The sequence below is a fragment of the Nicotiana attenuata genome, chromosome 5 (genome assembly GCF_001879085.1).
Source record: "Nicotiana attenuata strain UT chromosome 5, NIATTr2, whole genome shotgun sequence".
NCBI classification, from domain to species: Eukaryota; Viridiplantae; Streptophyta; class Magnoliopsida; order Solanales; family Solanaceae; genus Nicotiana; species Nicotiana attenuata.
The window spans coordinates 54,207,505-54,224,072 of NC_031993.1; the positions used below are offsets into that span (position 1 = coordinate 54,207,505).

The 16,568-nt window shown below is 36.5% G+C and overlaps 1 protein-coding gene across 1 annotated transcript in view; it reads left to right on the top strand.

Moving 5' to 3' along the window:
• Positions 4,070-16,568, top strand: part of LOC109225868 (TBC1 domain family member 2B-like) — a 14,178-nt gene continuing 1,679 nt past the window's right edge. The window contains exons 1-15 of the mRNA XM_019390673.1: positions 4,070-4,640; positions 7,353-7,422; positions 7,682-8,275; positions 8,377-8,568; positions 8,677-8,790; positions 9,330-9,388; positions 9,617-9,683; positions 9,817-9,868; positions 9,995-10,087; positions 10,268-10,351; positions 10,463-10,887; positions 13,035-13,096; positions 13,900-13,969; positions 16,126-16,206; positions 16,311-16,412. Coding sequence (XP_019246218.1) covers positions 4,585-4,640; positions 7,353-7,422; positions 7,682-8,275; positions 8,377-8,568; positions 8,677-8,790; positions 9,330-9,388; positions 9,617-9,683; positions 9,817-9,868; positions 9,995-10,087; positions 10,268-10,351; positions 10,463-10,887; positions 13,035-13,096; positions 13,900-13,969; positions 16,126-16,206; positions 16,311-16,412 — 2,121 coding nt within the window. The 5' untranslated portion in view covers positions 4,070-4,584. The remainder of the gene's footprint in view (positions 4,641-7,352; positions 7,423-7,681; positions 8,276-8,376; positions 8,569-8,676; positions 8,791-9,329; positions 9,389-9,616; positions 9,684-9,816; positions 9,869-9,994; positions 10,088-10,267; positions 10,352-10,462; positions 10,888-13,034; positions 13,097-13,899; positions 13,970-16,125; positions 16,207-16,310; positions 16,413-16,568) is intronic.

Here is a 16,568-nt window from a genome sequence, read left to right on the forward strand (position 1 = left end):
CATCAAACAACGACCACATACACGCCCCAATCGAATGGGATTGTGGAAAGAAAGAATCAATCATTAAATAAAATGATGAATGCTTTGTTGGTAAGTTCTGGTTCACTCCAGAACTTGTGGGGGAAACTATTCTTACAGCTAACCGAATACTCATTCGCGTTTCCCATAGCAAGACACAATCCATTCCATATGAAAATTAGAGAGGAAGAAAATCCAACTTGAAATATTTCCAAGTGTGGGGGATATTTGGGTAAATTGTGAGTTCTTAAACCCAAAAGGATAAAAATCAGACCGAACACCGTTGATTCCGTTTTCATAAGATATGCAACAAATAGTAAGGCATATCGTTTTCTGATTCATAAATTAGAAAATCCCGATATTCATATTAATACGGTAATCAAATCAGATAATGCTGAGTTCTTTGAGAGTATTTATCCGTATAAAAAGGAATGTGAGCCATCTAGTGAAATATCTAATCGACATCAGGAAGAAGCAAAGGGAAGTACACCTAACGAGGTGAATCCAAGACGTAGTAAACGTCAAAAGACAACTACTTCCTTTGGACCAGATTTTCTGACATTCTTGTTAGAAATGAGCTTCAAACTTTGGAAGTAGTTATGTCTTCCTCGGAAAGAAGCAGTCAACAGTAAGAGAAAATCCATATTAAGTAATCATACTTGGGAAAATGGTTGATCTTCCTCTAGGAAATAACCTTTTGGGTTCTAAGTGAATTTTCAGAAGGAAAATGAAAGTTGATGGTACTATTGACAAATAGTTGGCAAGATTATTTGCCAAATGGTTTAGACAATGAGAATGTCTTGACTATTTTGACATACACTCGTCGGTGACGAGTATTGCATACATATGAATGTTAGTAGCATTGGCTACAGTATATGGTCTTGAAATCCATCAAATGGATGTGAAGATGCCCTTTTTAAATTGTTATTTGGAGGAAGAAATTCACGTGGAACAACCAATAGTTTGTGGTTCCTGAAAACGAAAGAAGGTGCGTCGACTTGTTAAGTCACCTTACGGACTAAAACAAGCACCCAAATAATGACATACGAAATTTGACCAATTAATATTGTCATGTGGACGATATGTGGATAACGAATAATAGAAAAGGCATAAGATATTTGAAATGTGGGGAAATTTAGCTTATGCATGACGGAAGCCAATATTAGACATGATGTCTATATTCCACAAATAGTGGAAATCAATATGGTAGTTGGTAAACTCATTATTTGTTCAGTCTTAGTGAAGACTAGTTGAGTGAATCTACCAATTCAGAAATTGGTCACTTGCCTTTCTCGAAAGGTTGTTTCTTTCTTGAAAATTTATATTGTTTAGGTCGTTTATGAAAGGATGTCACTTCGAAGGTTGCGACTTTTTATGAAAGTGCGTTTGTATGTTTTGTATAAACATGACCGTTCATGAATGAACATATTAATACATTGGTCTATAATGAGGTGAACCAACAGATGAACATGACCAAAATCCATTGCAAGTTGGATTTGTTTCATGAATGAAAGTGCTATAATATGCATATCATATAGACATATGAATAAATATCATACAATTGCTTGAAAATGGCGGAGTAATTGCGAAATATGTTTTATATTAAAAAGTTGTGGCCACAACTGATGCCAATCATTCCTGTTATTTTTATAATATACGATTGATACATTAAGTGTAGTTAATAATCTAATATGCAATCGAAAGTCGATACGTATTAGTCTACGACATAAGAAAGTTTGCATTGAACTTTCATGACAATGAAACGAGTTTTGAAGTATTTGAAATATACTCCAAATTATGCTTTGCACTACAATAAGTATCCCGCGATAATAGAGAGTATAGTGATGCAAATTAGATCACTGGTTCAACCGATTCTAAACAGTCGGTAGAGGAACGATGTCTTGGAAATCGTCCAAACAAATGTACATTGAGCGCTATACAGTGGAGGCTGAGTTTATAGCCTTAGACAAGGCCGGTGAAGAAGCTGATTGGCTCCGGAATTTCTTGGAAGATATTCCATTTTGGCCCAAACCTTTGGCAACTATTTGTATACATTGTGATTGTCAAGCAGTAATACGCGGGGCTGGGAGCGTTATGTATAACGGAAAATCTCGTCATATACGACGGAGACACAATACCGTTAGACAACTACTCTCTAGTGGTGTTATCACAATTGACTACGTAAAGTCAATAGATAACGTGTCGGATCCACTTACAAAAGGCCTATTTAGAGAGGAAGTTGAAAGATCATCGAAGGGAATGGGGCTAAGGCTTAGGACAAGTCATCATGGCGGTAACTCTACCTAGCAGACTGGAGATCCCAAGAGCTAGGTTCAAAGAGATCAAACAAAGTTATGAATGACGGTTCAACATTGTCAAATAACTCAACCCATTCTCGCGATGCAGACAATGTTCAGAAATTAAGGTAAAACATTAAGGCTTTTTGATGAGTCAATAAAGCTTAAAGCTTTTTAATGATTTACTAAGTCTGGTAGGATATGACCAGATAGTGTGTCTATAGGATTACACGTTTAGAAATCACCTATGTGAGTGTGAAGTGTAAGCCGCTTTAAGGAGAATGAAAGTAAAGGTCCATTCTCTAAGCACTCATGAAACCAGGTGGTGTTCATGGCTGAAACGAACACAACCGTGAGAACCTAAAACGGTTAAGGATTGATTGTATGACTTGTGGTTGTCTAGGTATACACCAAAGTTCGACGGTTCAAAGATATCAAATCTACCGATTGACCGAGTATATCCGACATAAGTTCACTACGGAAAGTTCAAAGGGAAACCTACTTATCCAGATGCGATTAATCCTTAATTGCGAATCACACAGTATTTTCATGCATGTTTTTCCACATATGTCCATTCCCCATTCATGTGGGGGATTGTTGCGTTTTTATTAAGGGGTGTGAATGGGAAATGGAAGAGGTACCTCTTGGATTGCACCTCTTCATCTCACCCTTTTATTTTCTATAAACTTAGAGGCTTGACCTTATATTTAAAATAAGGAAAATCTGAAATCATCTCCCCTCTTTTCAACTTTGTTGCATTATTTTCTAAATAAACATAAGTGTCATGTGTGATTTGCTCCGTTTGTTGAGTTCGCTGAAGTTCTGTGATTTGAAGTGCCGTTATCACAGAATAGCTATTCCGTTCTATCCCGGGAGGAATTAATCCGTACACCTTGGCCAACAGTGAGGGGATTAAATTCCTTAAGTACACACTGTGAATTTAGTAGGTTCGGAATTATTTTTGTATTTTCTGTTCTAAGTTCTATTTTTCTGATTATCTGATTTTGAACACCGTAATACCAACATGTAATAGGTAAAGTCAATGAATGCTTGAGCACCTATTAACTCAGCCAAAATTTTACGGTATAGCCAGTTTTCGAACTGGTCAATCAAAAATAGCCAGCGTTTACCAAGTCAATGAAAAATAGCCACCGTTTTGCTGCAATAGAGACCGGTCCAACATAATATACTGGAGTTCGGTGCACTTGTGTATGAACTCCAGCATATTATGCTGGACCGGTATACTTTGCTGGCTCCAATATAATATATTGGAGACTGGAGCACTGGTGCTCCAAACTCCAATATATTATACTGGACCATTATACTTGCTTGAACTCCAGTATATTATGCTGGAGTTCTAGTGTATTTATGCTGGAACTCCATCATATTATGCTGGAGTTCCAGCATACTATCCTGGAACTTCAGTATAATATGCTGGAGTTCAAGTATACTTATGCTGGAACTCCAGCATAATATACTGGAGTATTTTCCGGGTTTTGAACAGTGTTTTCGCTCAGATTTATCTTTACGTAAAAAGTGGCTAAAGTTCGATTACTTTTGAAATTGAGCTATTTTTGAACTACCAGTTGTAAATGTGGCTATTTTTAAAAATCACCCATTAACTCATCATGTAGATCCGCCGTCGCTACCATTTTTAACTATGTGAGAAAGAAACGTACAAATTGAGGGAAAGAGCAATAAAACCAACATGAAGAATATAGGAAGGGGGGTAGGTGAAGTGTTGAGGGGATAGATGAAAAATTAATTTCACCTTTCTTCAGAAAAGATACAACATCTTGTGCCCACACACAAACACTTTCACTAAAGATCGCTCAAATCTGTATACATATCTCCCTTTAATCTAGAATTCACTTTCACTAAAAATAGGCTTTAGAACTGAGAAGTGTTAAGCAATCACCTTTTCACATGTCATCATAACGTGACGGTAATCTCGCATTTCCCATGTGACGTGCCCATCCCCACCCCCCCTTCTTGACCCCACCCCCTCTAACCCCCCACACTCAGGGCTTAAGCATTGAGTACGGACTGAACCCACCACTCTTTAATTGAAACTGCACTGTGTAATGGAAGACCAAGTCTTGATATTCTAATCTTCAAGTCAGAAATTAAAGACCCTTTTTCTTGATTCGTCTTTTTGTTTCTGTTGCGGAGAAAAAGAAAATAAAATCCATTTAGATTTTTTTGGGGAGAAAAGATCTAGGAATTTTTCCGAGTTTGAACAATTCTTGGTTGATCGTTTCTACCGACAATGAAGGCAGAAACAACGGTTTTGAATCCACCTCTCATCTCTTTTGACAACAAGAGGTACTCCTTTAAATCTCTCTTCCCCTTCCACTTTGTCAGCTCGATCCATGACTCATGCTGTTTGGATTCTTCATTATAATTTATATCTCACCAGGAATTGCAAAAAAATAAAATATTTACTGCGCAGATGAACTTCCTCTGATTTTAATGTTTCTATGAACATCAAGTTTCTCTTTCTGGTCTTTCTTTGATTGTAAATTCAGTGTGTGTTTTGGTGACTGAGTGAAATGTACTGTGGTGTGTAGTAAATCAGACTTTTTTTTTAGTCAGACTATTCCACCAAGTACGTGTTATCTCCCACTGTACCGGTAATATTGCCAATCAAGGTATAGGCAGATAGAAAAAATGACTTAGCATGTTTTGTCTCCACCAAGATTTAAACCCCGGTCTCCAAGGTTTTCGCCTACTTCATTGACAGCTAGGCCACACCTTAGGTGCGTAGTAAAGTGATAAAATAATAAATTTGAGCTTTGTTCATGAAAATGTTGGATGTTATAATTTGTGTTAGCAATCACTAGAAGGTAATGGCATGTATAAAAGGTAAACAGTGAAGAAGTACGTAATCTTGTTCTTAATGGAGAAACTAACATGACAACCACTAGACTGCAGCACCTCCACTTAAAAGGGAAAAAAGGGCTTTGGTTGTTTACATTACATCAATTGGGTCTATTGTGAGAAAATCAATTTTTCACCTATTAACTGAATGTGCTTAAAACAAAGTGAAAATTTAAATCAATTATCTAACAACCGCTTTTGCAAGTAATAGATTTAACTTAAATAATAAAACCAATTAGGTGCTAAACATAATCTTCATTAACTTTTTGGTCTTAATGGGCTTGTTCTCTTTGAGCAATCAATGTTTAACAAGCTTTGGCATTCTTATATGTACTAATATCAGTTCTTGATATGGTAGATCATGATAAAAATGAAGATAATTTATCCTATTTAATATGTACTAATATAGTACCAACTAGGGACAAGAGAGAGAGAGAGAGAGAAATGAGGAATGGGTGAAACTGAGAAGAACAAAAATGAGAAGGGAAATTATAATAGTAAATAGAAAACGATAAGAAAAGAGAGGAGAGGGACTGAAGGGAGAAGGGATAGAAAGAGAAATTATATTAGCAAATCAATTAATCATATATAATACAGAGAATTTCAAGAAAATCATGTGAAGATTCTATTTATAGCATAGGGAATTCTAAACTAATTAGAACTTTTGAAACTACTGTAACTCTATTTATTGCAAAAAAGATAACATGATCTTTAAATTAAGATTTTATTTATTTCATTTCTAACTAATAGATAAAGTGTTGACGTACAACTTTTGTACATTTTCTTTTGACTTGTCACAAAAAGAAAAAAAGGGTGAAGTGATGAGAGTTAAAGAGGTGCGGATAAGGGAACTCAACTTATGCAGCAGCTGCAATTTAAGCAATGGAGATGCGGAAATTAGCAAAATATTACTTCTCCATTGTTGCTACTTTGCAAATTTTGGGTTTGATTCTAAACCTATTTGGTGTATAAGGGGTAATTACAAATAGTATGAAACAAGCTCCGGAGTGTAGGCAAGGGCAAAAGATGAGAAAGGGAATGAAAGCAATATGGAATACTGTCCCTTCTTACATTCTGTGAGCTATTTGTTGTGAAAGGAATAAGAGATGTTTTGAGGGGAAAAATGAGGCTATACAGTGTATGTTTTTGACAAAGGAGGTTATGCAATATTTAAAGTACAGGTACTTACTGTTTTATACTTGTGGTGCATAATGCAAAATGTAGATGAGTGTGGCTCTCTTTTAGGCTTCATGTCCTTAAGAGTTTGTAATTAAGTTATTTGTAACTTAGCACCTGCTTGGTGTTGTTTGCATCAATAAAATACCTTATCAGAACAAAAGATTAATTATTTCAAGTGATTATGATATCCTCATGATCTCATTATTTTCTTCCAATTGGAGAAAATTCGATACAACAAGTAAGATTGTTTAGTCTGACTCTCAAAAGATTTGAGTTAATATAATGTGGTTGTTGATCCTTTGATTGAATAAGGTACTCGTGAAAACCACCATACTGAAGTGGACGAACAGCTTAGGCCATGAGTGGCAGATAAGTATTTCAAGTGCAAAGAGTGTATTAGTGTGATGCATAGGAACTTGTGCTTCAGTACCATATTGATGTTGTACTGATAAGTGTTGGGAGAAAAGTAAGCAGAAGAGATTAGAACTGGGAAGAAGAGAGAAGATATAGTAAGAGAAGAAATAGAGATAAAAAGGAGAGAGGGGGTGGAGGAATAGAGAGAGGGGACGTAGGGAGAAAGGTTAGATAGAAATATTGTTACACTAGATCAATTCAACCAATTTTATTCATGTATTTTAAACAAGAATATGGTGGCCCTATATGTATATATGTCGGGGAATTTTGAAGAAATAAGAGTTTTTGAAACTACTAGAACTCTATCCTAACAAGAAGTAATTAATACAAAGTAAAATTTTATGTCTAATAAGATTTTTTTTGATTTTATTTGTCTTATCAAAAAAAAAAAATTCTACATTTTTCTCTAACTAATAGAAAAAGATAAGTAATATGAAGTGATAACCATATCATCACAGCAGTACATTAGTATTTTTCCTGGGAACTTAACCATGTAAAGATTTTTGTTTCCATAAACCGTTCCTTGATTTTTTTGTTCCCACTAATTAGTGTCATTGTTAACAGGGATGCTTATGGATTTGCTGTACGACCTCAGCATGTACAAAGATACCGTGAATATGCTAATATCTACAAGGTACTCTTTTGTTCTTATTGCTGTTTTACCAGTTAATGTACTGTTTATCTTCTTCTTTTTTTTTTTGAAGAAGATTAGACAAGAGACCAGGGGGTTGGCAGAAGAAAGGGAAGACCAAAAATAAACAATTTCTCTGTAATCAGCTGAAGCGAAGCTGCAAACATCTTGTCTTCTGTTTATTTTATGTCTACCACACTTCTCAGCAATCAAGCAGTGAATATTTCCTCATTATCTCACTTTGTATTCGTTTCTTTTTTAGGAAGAAGAGGAAGAGAGGTCTGATAGGTGGAACGACTTTTTGGAGCGTCAAGCAGAGTCTGCTCAGTTACCCATAAATGGGATATCTGCAGACAAAAGTTCTACTAATCCTGGTGCCAAACCATTTAGTCAGGAGGTAAGTTGTGATGCACAGAACGGGGAAGAAGGTCAACTTGAAAGTGCAACTGAGAAGGATGTTACACTGACCTCCGTGGAGAGGAAAATTTGTCAGGCTCAGATGTGGACGGAAATTAGACCCTCTCTACAGGCAGTTGAGGATATGATGAGCACTCGTGTCAAAAAGAAAGTAAACTTAGCCAAACAGGAGCAAGATTCTGGTCCGAGGAATCACCTTCCTGCAATTGAAGAGTCTAGACCCGCAAAAGGAGTATCTGAAGAGGACTCAGAAGATGAGTTTTATGATATAGAAAGATCAGAATCTTTGGACAAATCTGAGTTAGATTCGATGCAAGACATTCCGTTAAATGATACTGCTGGCCATTTGGCTAATACTAGTCAAGAGTCTTTGCCTCCTTGGAAAGAAGAATTGGAGTGTCTTGTTCAGGGTGGAGTACCCATGGCTCTTAGGGGAGAGGTACATAGAATTTTTTGAAATTTCCTTATGATTGTGTTCTTTAAAGTAATCTGAGTTCATGCGCTAGCTTTATTCATGTAAGCTTAATATTGGAATCACAGCTTTGGCAAGCCTTTGTGGGTGTGAGGGCACGCAAAGTGGGGACCTATTATCAAGATTTACTTGCATTAGGCACTAGATCTGGTAATAATACGGAGCTTAAAAGTGTGGAATCAGAGGACTGTGGAAGTTCAGTGGACGCGAGCATAGACTGTGTATCTATACCTGAAAAATGGAGAGGGCAGATTGAGAAGGTTATTGAATGTGCTATATCTCAGCTATTCTTTTGAGTTCCTTTTGCATTCTATGTTACTGCTGGTTTTTCCATTTCGGGTCCAAGCTTATCTTGCAGTTTATTGCAGGATCTACCACGAACATTTCCTGGACATCCTGCTCTAGATGAGGATGGGAGAAATGCCTTAAGGCGTTTACTTACAGCCTATGCTCGACACAATCCCTCGGTTGGCTATTGTCAGGTATTTCTGTCAGCATATCTCTTTTTTATGTACTCGTCCTTTTCTCCTCTTTTTCCCCTCCGGGAATTTGGAAATTGTGGGGGAAGCTAGTCATGTTTGTTAAGATTTTTGAAATTCTGTTTGACCATGTCGCCAGAAGAAAATTGGGTTACCAACACTATAAGTCGGTTGTTGATTCGATTTTGCCCTAAAATAATAGTTGATGAATTACTACGATGTGGAGAACATTATTATTTGAATATTTGCGGTCTTGAAATAAGTAAGAGATGCAGAATCTTATCATCTATTTAAGTGTGTCGGACATTGTTCCCAGACAGTTCTAAGAGGTGCTGTAGACATGGTGTTATTTCTCTTCTTCTGTGTATATCAGCATCTCATTCTAGGGTTTATTTCTAAACTCTATTTTCTTTTAAATATTATCTGAGCATACTAGTGCTATATTTCTAGTTTGTGAAAAATCTGTTTCTTTCATCTTATGCTTCACCTATTTAATAATCCTTTGGTGTCGATCTAACCACACTTTTTGTCTAAAAATGCAGGCCATGAATTTCTTTGCTGGTCTGTTATTGCTTTTAATGCCGGAGGAAAATGCATTTTGGTATGTTTTTCTTAACTTTGTTTGCATCTAATTTTCCAGAGGAACATCTTCATTTATATGTAGAGGAAGGCTTCTACTCACAGTTCACAGTTCAGAGAGCATTGGTGTTCTTTAGCACATCACACTTGTAGAGTTATTTGTTATGGAGTTGTAAATTGTAAAATGAGCTTCCGTATATTTTTGGTTGCTTTGTCTCATCAAAATCAAAATGTTGAAAAACACTTACAGGACTTTGATGGGGATTTTAGATGATTACTTTGATGGATACTACTCAGAAGAGATGATAGAGTCTCAGGTAAAAAAAGTTTTGGTTTTTGCTTGCCATAACTTGGTGCTACATCTTCGTCCCCACTTCATTACTTTGGTATGTTTCAGTTGCATATGAGAAATATCCACAAGATTTTATTTACTACAGTGTCTCTTATCAGGTTGACCAACTTGTTCTTGAGGAGTTGGTGCGAGAGAGATTTCCAAAGTTGGGTATGGCTTTTACTTTAATTTTCTTTTGTGAAGCACCTTTCTTCAGGTTATCTATCAGTCTGTTGGCGGTAATCATTATTATTTGTTGACTTTTTGGTGTCTTATTCCACCAATGCTTTATTGCAGTTAATCATCTGGATTACCTGGGAGTGCAGGTAGCATGGGTAACAGGACCATGGTTCCTCTCCATATTTATGAACATGCTTCCATGGGAAAGTGGTCGGTTTCTCTCTCTCATGAAAAATTTAAGCTGTATAGTGGCCGATAATGTAGATATAACCAAGTTTTAAGTTGTCATTGTGCTTAATTTTAGGGCAGTGTTCTCAGAATCTTCTTATTTGCAGCTTGATCATCTTACGTTTGTTGATGCCCTTTCTCATTAATTTTCCTTTGTTCTAGTCCTTAGGGTATGGGATGTGCTTCTGTTTGAAGGAAATCGAGTGATGTTATTTCGTACAGCGCTTGCTTTGATGGAATTATATGGTAATCTTTGAGTTCACAAGGGTTGACAAATTGCAAGTTCTTCTTCCTTGCAGCTTTATTCTATATACAAATTTGGGTTGCACAAAATTGATGTAGTTTGGTCTTGCCCAGGACCTGCATTAGTTACCACAAAAGATGCTGGGGATGCAGTCACCCTGCTGCAGTCGCTTGCTGGCTCAACATTCGATAGCAGCCAGCTTGTTCTGACTGCATGCATGGGCTATCAAAATGTCAATGAAGCTAGATTAGAAGTACTAAGAAATAAGCATCGGCCAGCCGTGAAGGCTGCATTGGAAGAGAGGACTAAAGGGCTCCGAGTTTTGAGGGATTCTCAGGGTCTAGTATCTAAACTGTACAGTTTTAAGCATGATTCTGGATCTGCAATTTTAGGAGTCACTAAAACAGATCAAAAGGCTGATGCAGAGACAAATAGTGATGCATCTCAGACGGATATTGCATCTGCTAATATGGATGAACTTTATATGAGCCTGAATGGGAATGTGGAAATAGATTCTGTTCCAGATCTTCAAGAACAGGTAGCTTTCGGTCATATCTCTCCTAAATTATAATATATTTCATTCTCCTTTGAACTTGCATACCTTTCCTGATCAACTTCTAATAACCATGTTCTACTCTGCTTTATCGTCTCATTTAACTTTCTAAACTAGCACTTTAGAATTATTCATGCAGCTTACTGAAATTTGTCGTATTTTGTATCGAGATGTTTTGGAAGTGAAAGCTTGAGATGGTTATTGATCTAATTAAGAATTTTGGTCCAAGGATACAACCCTCTTTAAGTAATTTTTCCTGTTTCAAAATAAGTGACCTGGAAGCTGCTTCCAGAATAATTAGAGATGTACCGCATAGTGAGCTTGAATGGTCATTTTTTTAGCAGAATCCTCCTTGGTTAAGAACCTTCATTGGAAAGTTCAGTGAATGTACATGAGGCAGGAACTTCAGCTTATGATGCCAAACACTGATTTTAGCTTGGTCATAACTAACATATAAAAGACTGGATGCAGAAACAGATTGGAAAAGCGCTATAGTTACTGGACTTGTAAGCTTAGTGAGTGGTTGTTTGTCGGACTCTTGTTATTTAAAGTGATTCAGTTTGCCATTCTTTGATGGGCAGTTCGTTAGTCACAGCCTGATATAGTACGAATGACGATGTTCTTGTTAGTCTCTTTTGACTAGGTGCTGAACTGAAGGTGTGCAATTGCAGGTTTAGTAGCTGAACCTTCTGGAGAATTAGGGAAGAAAAAAGAGCAAATGAAGTAAGAAAAGACAGTCCTTGGATTTGTTATGCAGTAGGGGTAGGCTTTGGCTGTTTGTTGATTAAAGCAAATGATTTCATAGTTTGTGTTTCTGAGCATAGATTGTGAAGAAACGGCCATATATGGGGTTTTTTCAAAGATAATTGTTAAAGAATGGCAAGGAACTTTTTTCAGAAATGTGAAATTAGGAAGAGCCTAATGAGATATCTGACTTGTTTGTCAGATGGTTTGGCTTTTAAAGGAGAGATACAGCCTACCAGTGTACTAACAACATGAAGTCTTTTGAGTACTGATATATGTGTGTATATATAGATATATACACACAGACTCAACATCATCTCTCTAGGCGCTGTCTTATCAAAAAATAAAATCATCTCTCGGGCATTCTGATTTATTTTAAACTGCTGTGTCGAAAGCCTGTTTATCAGAAAACTCTGACCTTTGGTTCAAGTACGTCTCCTGTCAGATTTTCGAATATCTTTTCATCCAATAAAGCTAGAAAATGCATGTAGGTTTTCTGGGAATATAGCAACATTCTATGGTACTGTCCAGTTATAATATTTGTGCCTCCATAATGACATATCCTCCAAGATACCAATAATAAAGGAGGAATCCTTTTTTTTTAATCTTACCTTTCAAAAAAATAAAAATAAAGGATGTATCATGGTTTTTGTCAAAATTAATCACCTAGAGTGGGTGTGAGTTATCTCTATTTGCCATAGTATTTAGGAGTCTCAGGCTCTCAGCACTGGATTGACAAGTCAGTTGTTGGGAAGGATCTTTATAGAGACCTGCAAAGCAGAAAAAAAGAAGATATATTGAATCACTTATACACATGCGCACACACGCGTATATTACCAATCCCGTGTGACTTTACTGCAAATGAACATGTTATGTGCACTGAAGTGTCATGTAGCTCTCATGTCTAGTTTACATCAAGTACTATGATGAAGTTAATACTCACTGGCTGTAGAAGTCTTTTGAAATATGATACTACACAGCTGCATCTATGATTTTCAATGCTATTTCTCTTGTCTGGCTTTTATTTCATATTTAATCATACAGTATTGCCTGCTATTCATGCCTGATGTAAGGTAATAGAATATGTTTTCTAAAGTATTACTCTCTCACTCACATGATTCCTCTTTTCTTTTTCATTTTATTTATCTTTTCACCTCCCATCTTTTCATTTCTCTGTTTTCCGTAATTTCCCTACCTTCAACTCCAATTTAGTCTTTATCTTTTCTTGTTTGATTTGATTATTTCTTCTTAGAAATTTGTGGAATTTGATTGTTAGTTTGGATATTATCAAAGTAATATTTCAGATAGCATCGAATAGCCTGTGAATGGTCATAAATTATTCTGGTGTACCTTCACTTTGCATATTTTAACGTATGATTTCAATGCAGGTGGTTTGGCTGAAGGTTGAGATGTGCAAATTGTTGGAGGAGAAACGATCTGCTGAACTAAGGTGCACATATTAGATGTTAATGTTAATGTTGTATTACTTTGCATTTTGGATTTTGTCATAGTTGCTCACTCCGAACTGTAACTGTTTACCTTATGAACGTTTTTTAACAGTTGATTGATATTTTCATGAAACCTTTATGCTACAATAAAGGTGTTGCCTTTTTCTGAAATCATTCTGTACTTGCAGTAAGAATCACCCTTGTTTTTTTGTTAATTTTAGGAGGCAAAGTAAATAACAAATTTGAAACCATGGATCCTCCCATCCAGTTGAAACCCACCTCTTTTTGGTTCTGCTACCTTTTCTCCCTATTTTTGTCCTTTCCTCTGTGTGCCTCATGATATTCAGGGTGGGGAAAGAGTAACCAAGTAGCAAAAGGGGGGTTTGATGCCTCAAGTTTCTGCTCTGATCAATTGTCTCAAAGCATGAGGGAAGTATCTGAGAAAGTAAGCCAATCTCTGACAGCCTAAGGTCACCAAAAGAATTGCAAAATATCTATTCAAAATTAAAGTAGTCTGTATTGACTGTCATTTTTAAAATAAAGAGAGAGAACCGTGATGCTTAGAATTTGGTAGTTTAACTCTCCCTTTAGAGAGTAGTCTATCAAACTTGGAACTCAATGGAGTCTAATATTTATCCTTACCTTATAAATAATGGCATTGAACATTTCTCTATTTTTGCTATTTGTCTGTAGCACTTCTGGTCAAGATTTTATACCTATTCGTGTGTGTGGGTGTAGAAAACAAAGAAAAAAGAGATATTAAGGGGACTAATGGTGTCCTTTTGTGTTTTTTCCATGTATGCAGAGCAGAGGAGTTGGAAACAGCATTGATGGAGATGGTCAAGCAGGATAATAGGCGGCAGTTGAGCGCAAGGGTACTTAAGAGTTTTGTTTATGCATGAATTATATACTTCCGCCTGAGTAGGAAATCATATCCCTGCATCCATAATTCTCCTCCCTGGATATCAAAAGACAGTGAAGACCCCCAGCTTTCTGGCATTTTACTCAGCATGCTTTGATGTGCTTCTTGTAAGCCTGTGATGGATTTGGTCAAGTGAAGCATCTAATTATCTGATTGCTTGTGCCATCCCCGCACCCGTATCCGTACTAGGATCCATATCCTCCAATCTTAGAATTTACATTTCGAAGGATCCGACCTCTAGAGCCGCACCCGTGTCGGACACCCTTACCCGCGTCCGAGCAACTTAGAACCATGCATTCGTCAATGAATTAAACATGTGCAACCTTGAATACTCTCGGTGTTCACGTAGAATAGTCAATTGTCTAATAAGGGGTTACAATTGTCTTATCATCCTGGACCCAGTTTGGTTTCTTGGATTGTAGGGTGGATAAGTAGGGGGTAAAAAATCCCTAGGTTTTTTCGAGATGATGGGACACCAGTAAACTAAGTCTCAACCATAAGGAGGTGCCTCAAAATCCCCAGGGAGCGTTTAAATTTTTTTTTTTTTTTTTATCTCTTCTTCTCTGGGGTTTTGCTTGATTGTTTTTTTTCCTTTTTATTTGATAAGTGGTTTTGGTCGACTGTAATTCTCTGGTTCAAAAGCATATTTTCCCTATGATTCACAAGTTTCCCTAATGTCTGCCTCTGTACATCTTTTTGAGCATGGAAGAAAAGAGCTTCCTACACTTTTTAGATGGTTGGCACAATAAACTCTCTTTCCAAAACTTCATTGATAAATTCCACATATGTTTGTTAAGCATAATCAGTCTCAAGTTAGGATAATGGAGGAGGATTGCTGTAGGTTGACGACTAGCACTTAATTCAGTGATGGATCAATTATGAGAATGTTCTAGAAATGCGGACACTAAGAGGGATGTACAAGATTGGACATGATTAAATGATCACATCCAACAGAAGTTGCAAATAGCATACATAGAGGTTAAAATGAGACGCCTTAAAGAGAAGTGGCTCATGTAAGAGCCTGCCAACTTCCAACCAAGAAGTTTGGAGTTTGAATCACCAACTGGGGAAGTGGAAAGAATCTTCAAATCTCTTTGAATTATAGTGGACTTAGCTAAGCGCAGAACACAAAGGAAGCAAAGAATCTAGATTGGCAATACCAATTTGTTGTGATTACCAGTAATCTGAGTAGGGATAAACGGGAGATCTAGAGAACTCCCCTAATTGCCTAAAAACAAAATACTGAGTACTAGAATGAAAGTACTTTGGGCCTGAATAAAGTGGAAATAATAAAAGAGCGTGCATACAGCTACCTCAACTAATTAGTGATGGGTAGGGGCATAGTTTGGGCAAACCCGAAATCCAAATTTTTTGAATTTTTGGTTTGGATTTTCGGATTTCGGATTGGATGTTGGATTTGGTACTTCGGATTTTTGGATATCCCAAAATCCACAAATTTTATACTTTATATTTAGTGCTATTCATTAGATATTAGTCCATTGGTCATGCCAACCGTAATCAGCCCAATATCCTACCCATTAGACATTAGCTCATATATTTAATACTAATGACTAAGTTACTGGCAGAATACTTTCTATTTGGGTATGGTTTTACTATTGCTAATTCTTATCGGCCTTATTAATGTCTCTGTTAGTATTTCTTTGATAATAATTTCATTACTTGAATACTTTATTTGAAGGATTACGATGAGAATGAGGAACTTTTACGGCAATTTAACATGAATACTTCATTTGGATGTTCATTTTTGTAAGAATAAGAAACAACTCAACATATAGGCTTAAAATCAAAAATCCGAAATATCCAAATCGATTAATTCGAAGCCGAACATAAAAAATCCGATCCAATCTGGGATTATTTGGATTGTCATTTCTTCTGTCCGGAAATCGAAAATCCAAACCGAAATTTTCATATCTAATCCAAACTGCCCGAACGCCCACCCATAGACTGATGGGGCTTAGTTGATTGGTTGGTTTCTTCCCTTCTTTCATATTGGATTATTATTTTTGGGTTGTTTCTTCTTTTTCTTTCCTTAAGTGAAGATTAAATTTCATGATGACATTTGCACACTGGCATATCCCCATGATTTAGGTTGAGCAATTAGAACAAGAGGTTGATGAGCTCCGACAGGCACTTGCTGATAAGCAAGAGCAAGAGAGTGCCATGCTTCAGGTGACAATTCTCATTAAATATTTGATGATAACATATCTGAATATTATCTAATATGTTCATCCTAGCTTGCTATGGTGTTTTATATGAATGAAATTGCTTTCTAGGTTCTCATGAGGGTTGAGCAAGAACAGAGGGTAACGGAAGATGCTCGTAGATTCGCTGAACAAGAGGCAGTAGCTCAAAGATTTGCCTCTCAAATGCTACAGGTTTTTCTACTGATTGAATTTCTTGGTGAAACATTTTGACTTATATTTCATGTTCTTCCAATTTTATTTATAGTAATTAGTAAACTAGGTCAATCTTTTTCTGCTTATTTGGGTGAACATTTTTAAATGCAGTGAATTTCTCCTAATACTCTTCCC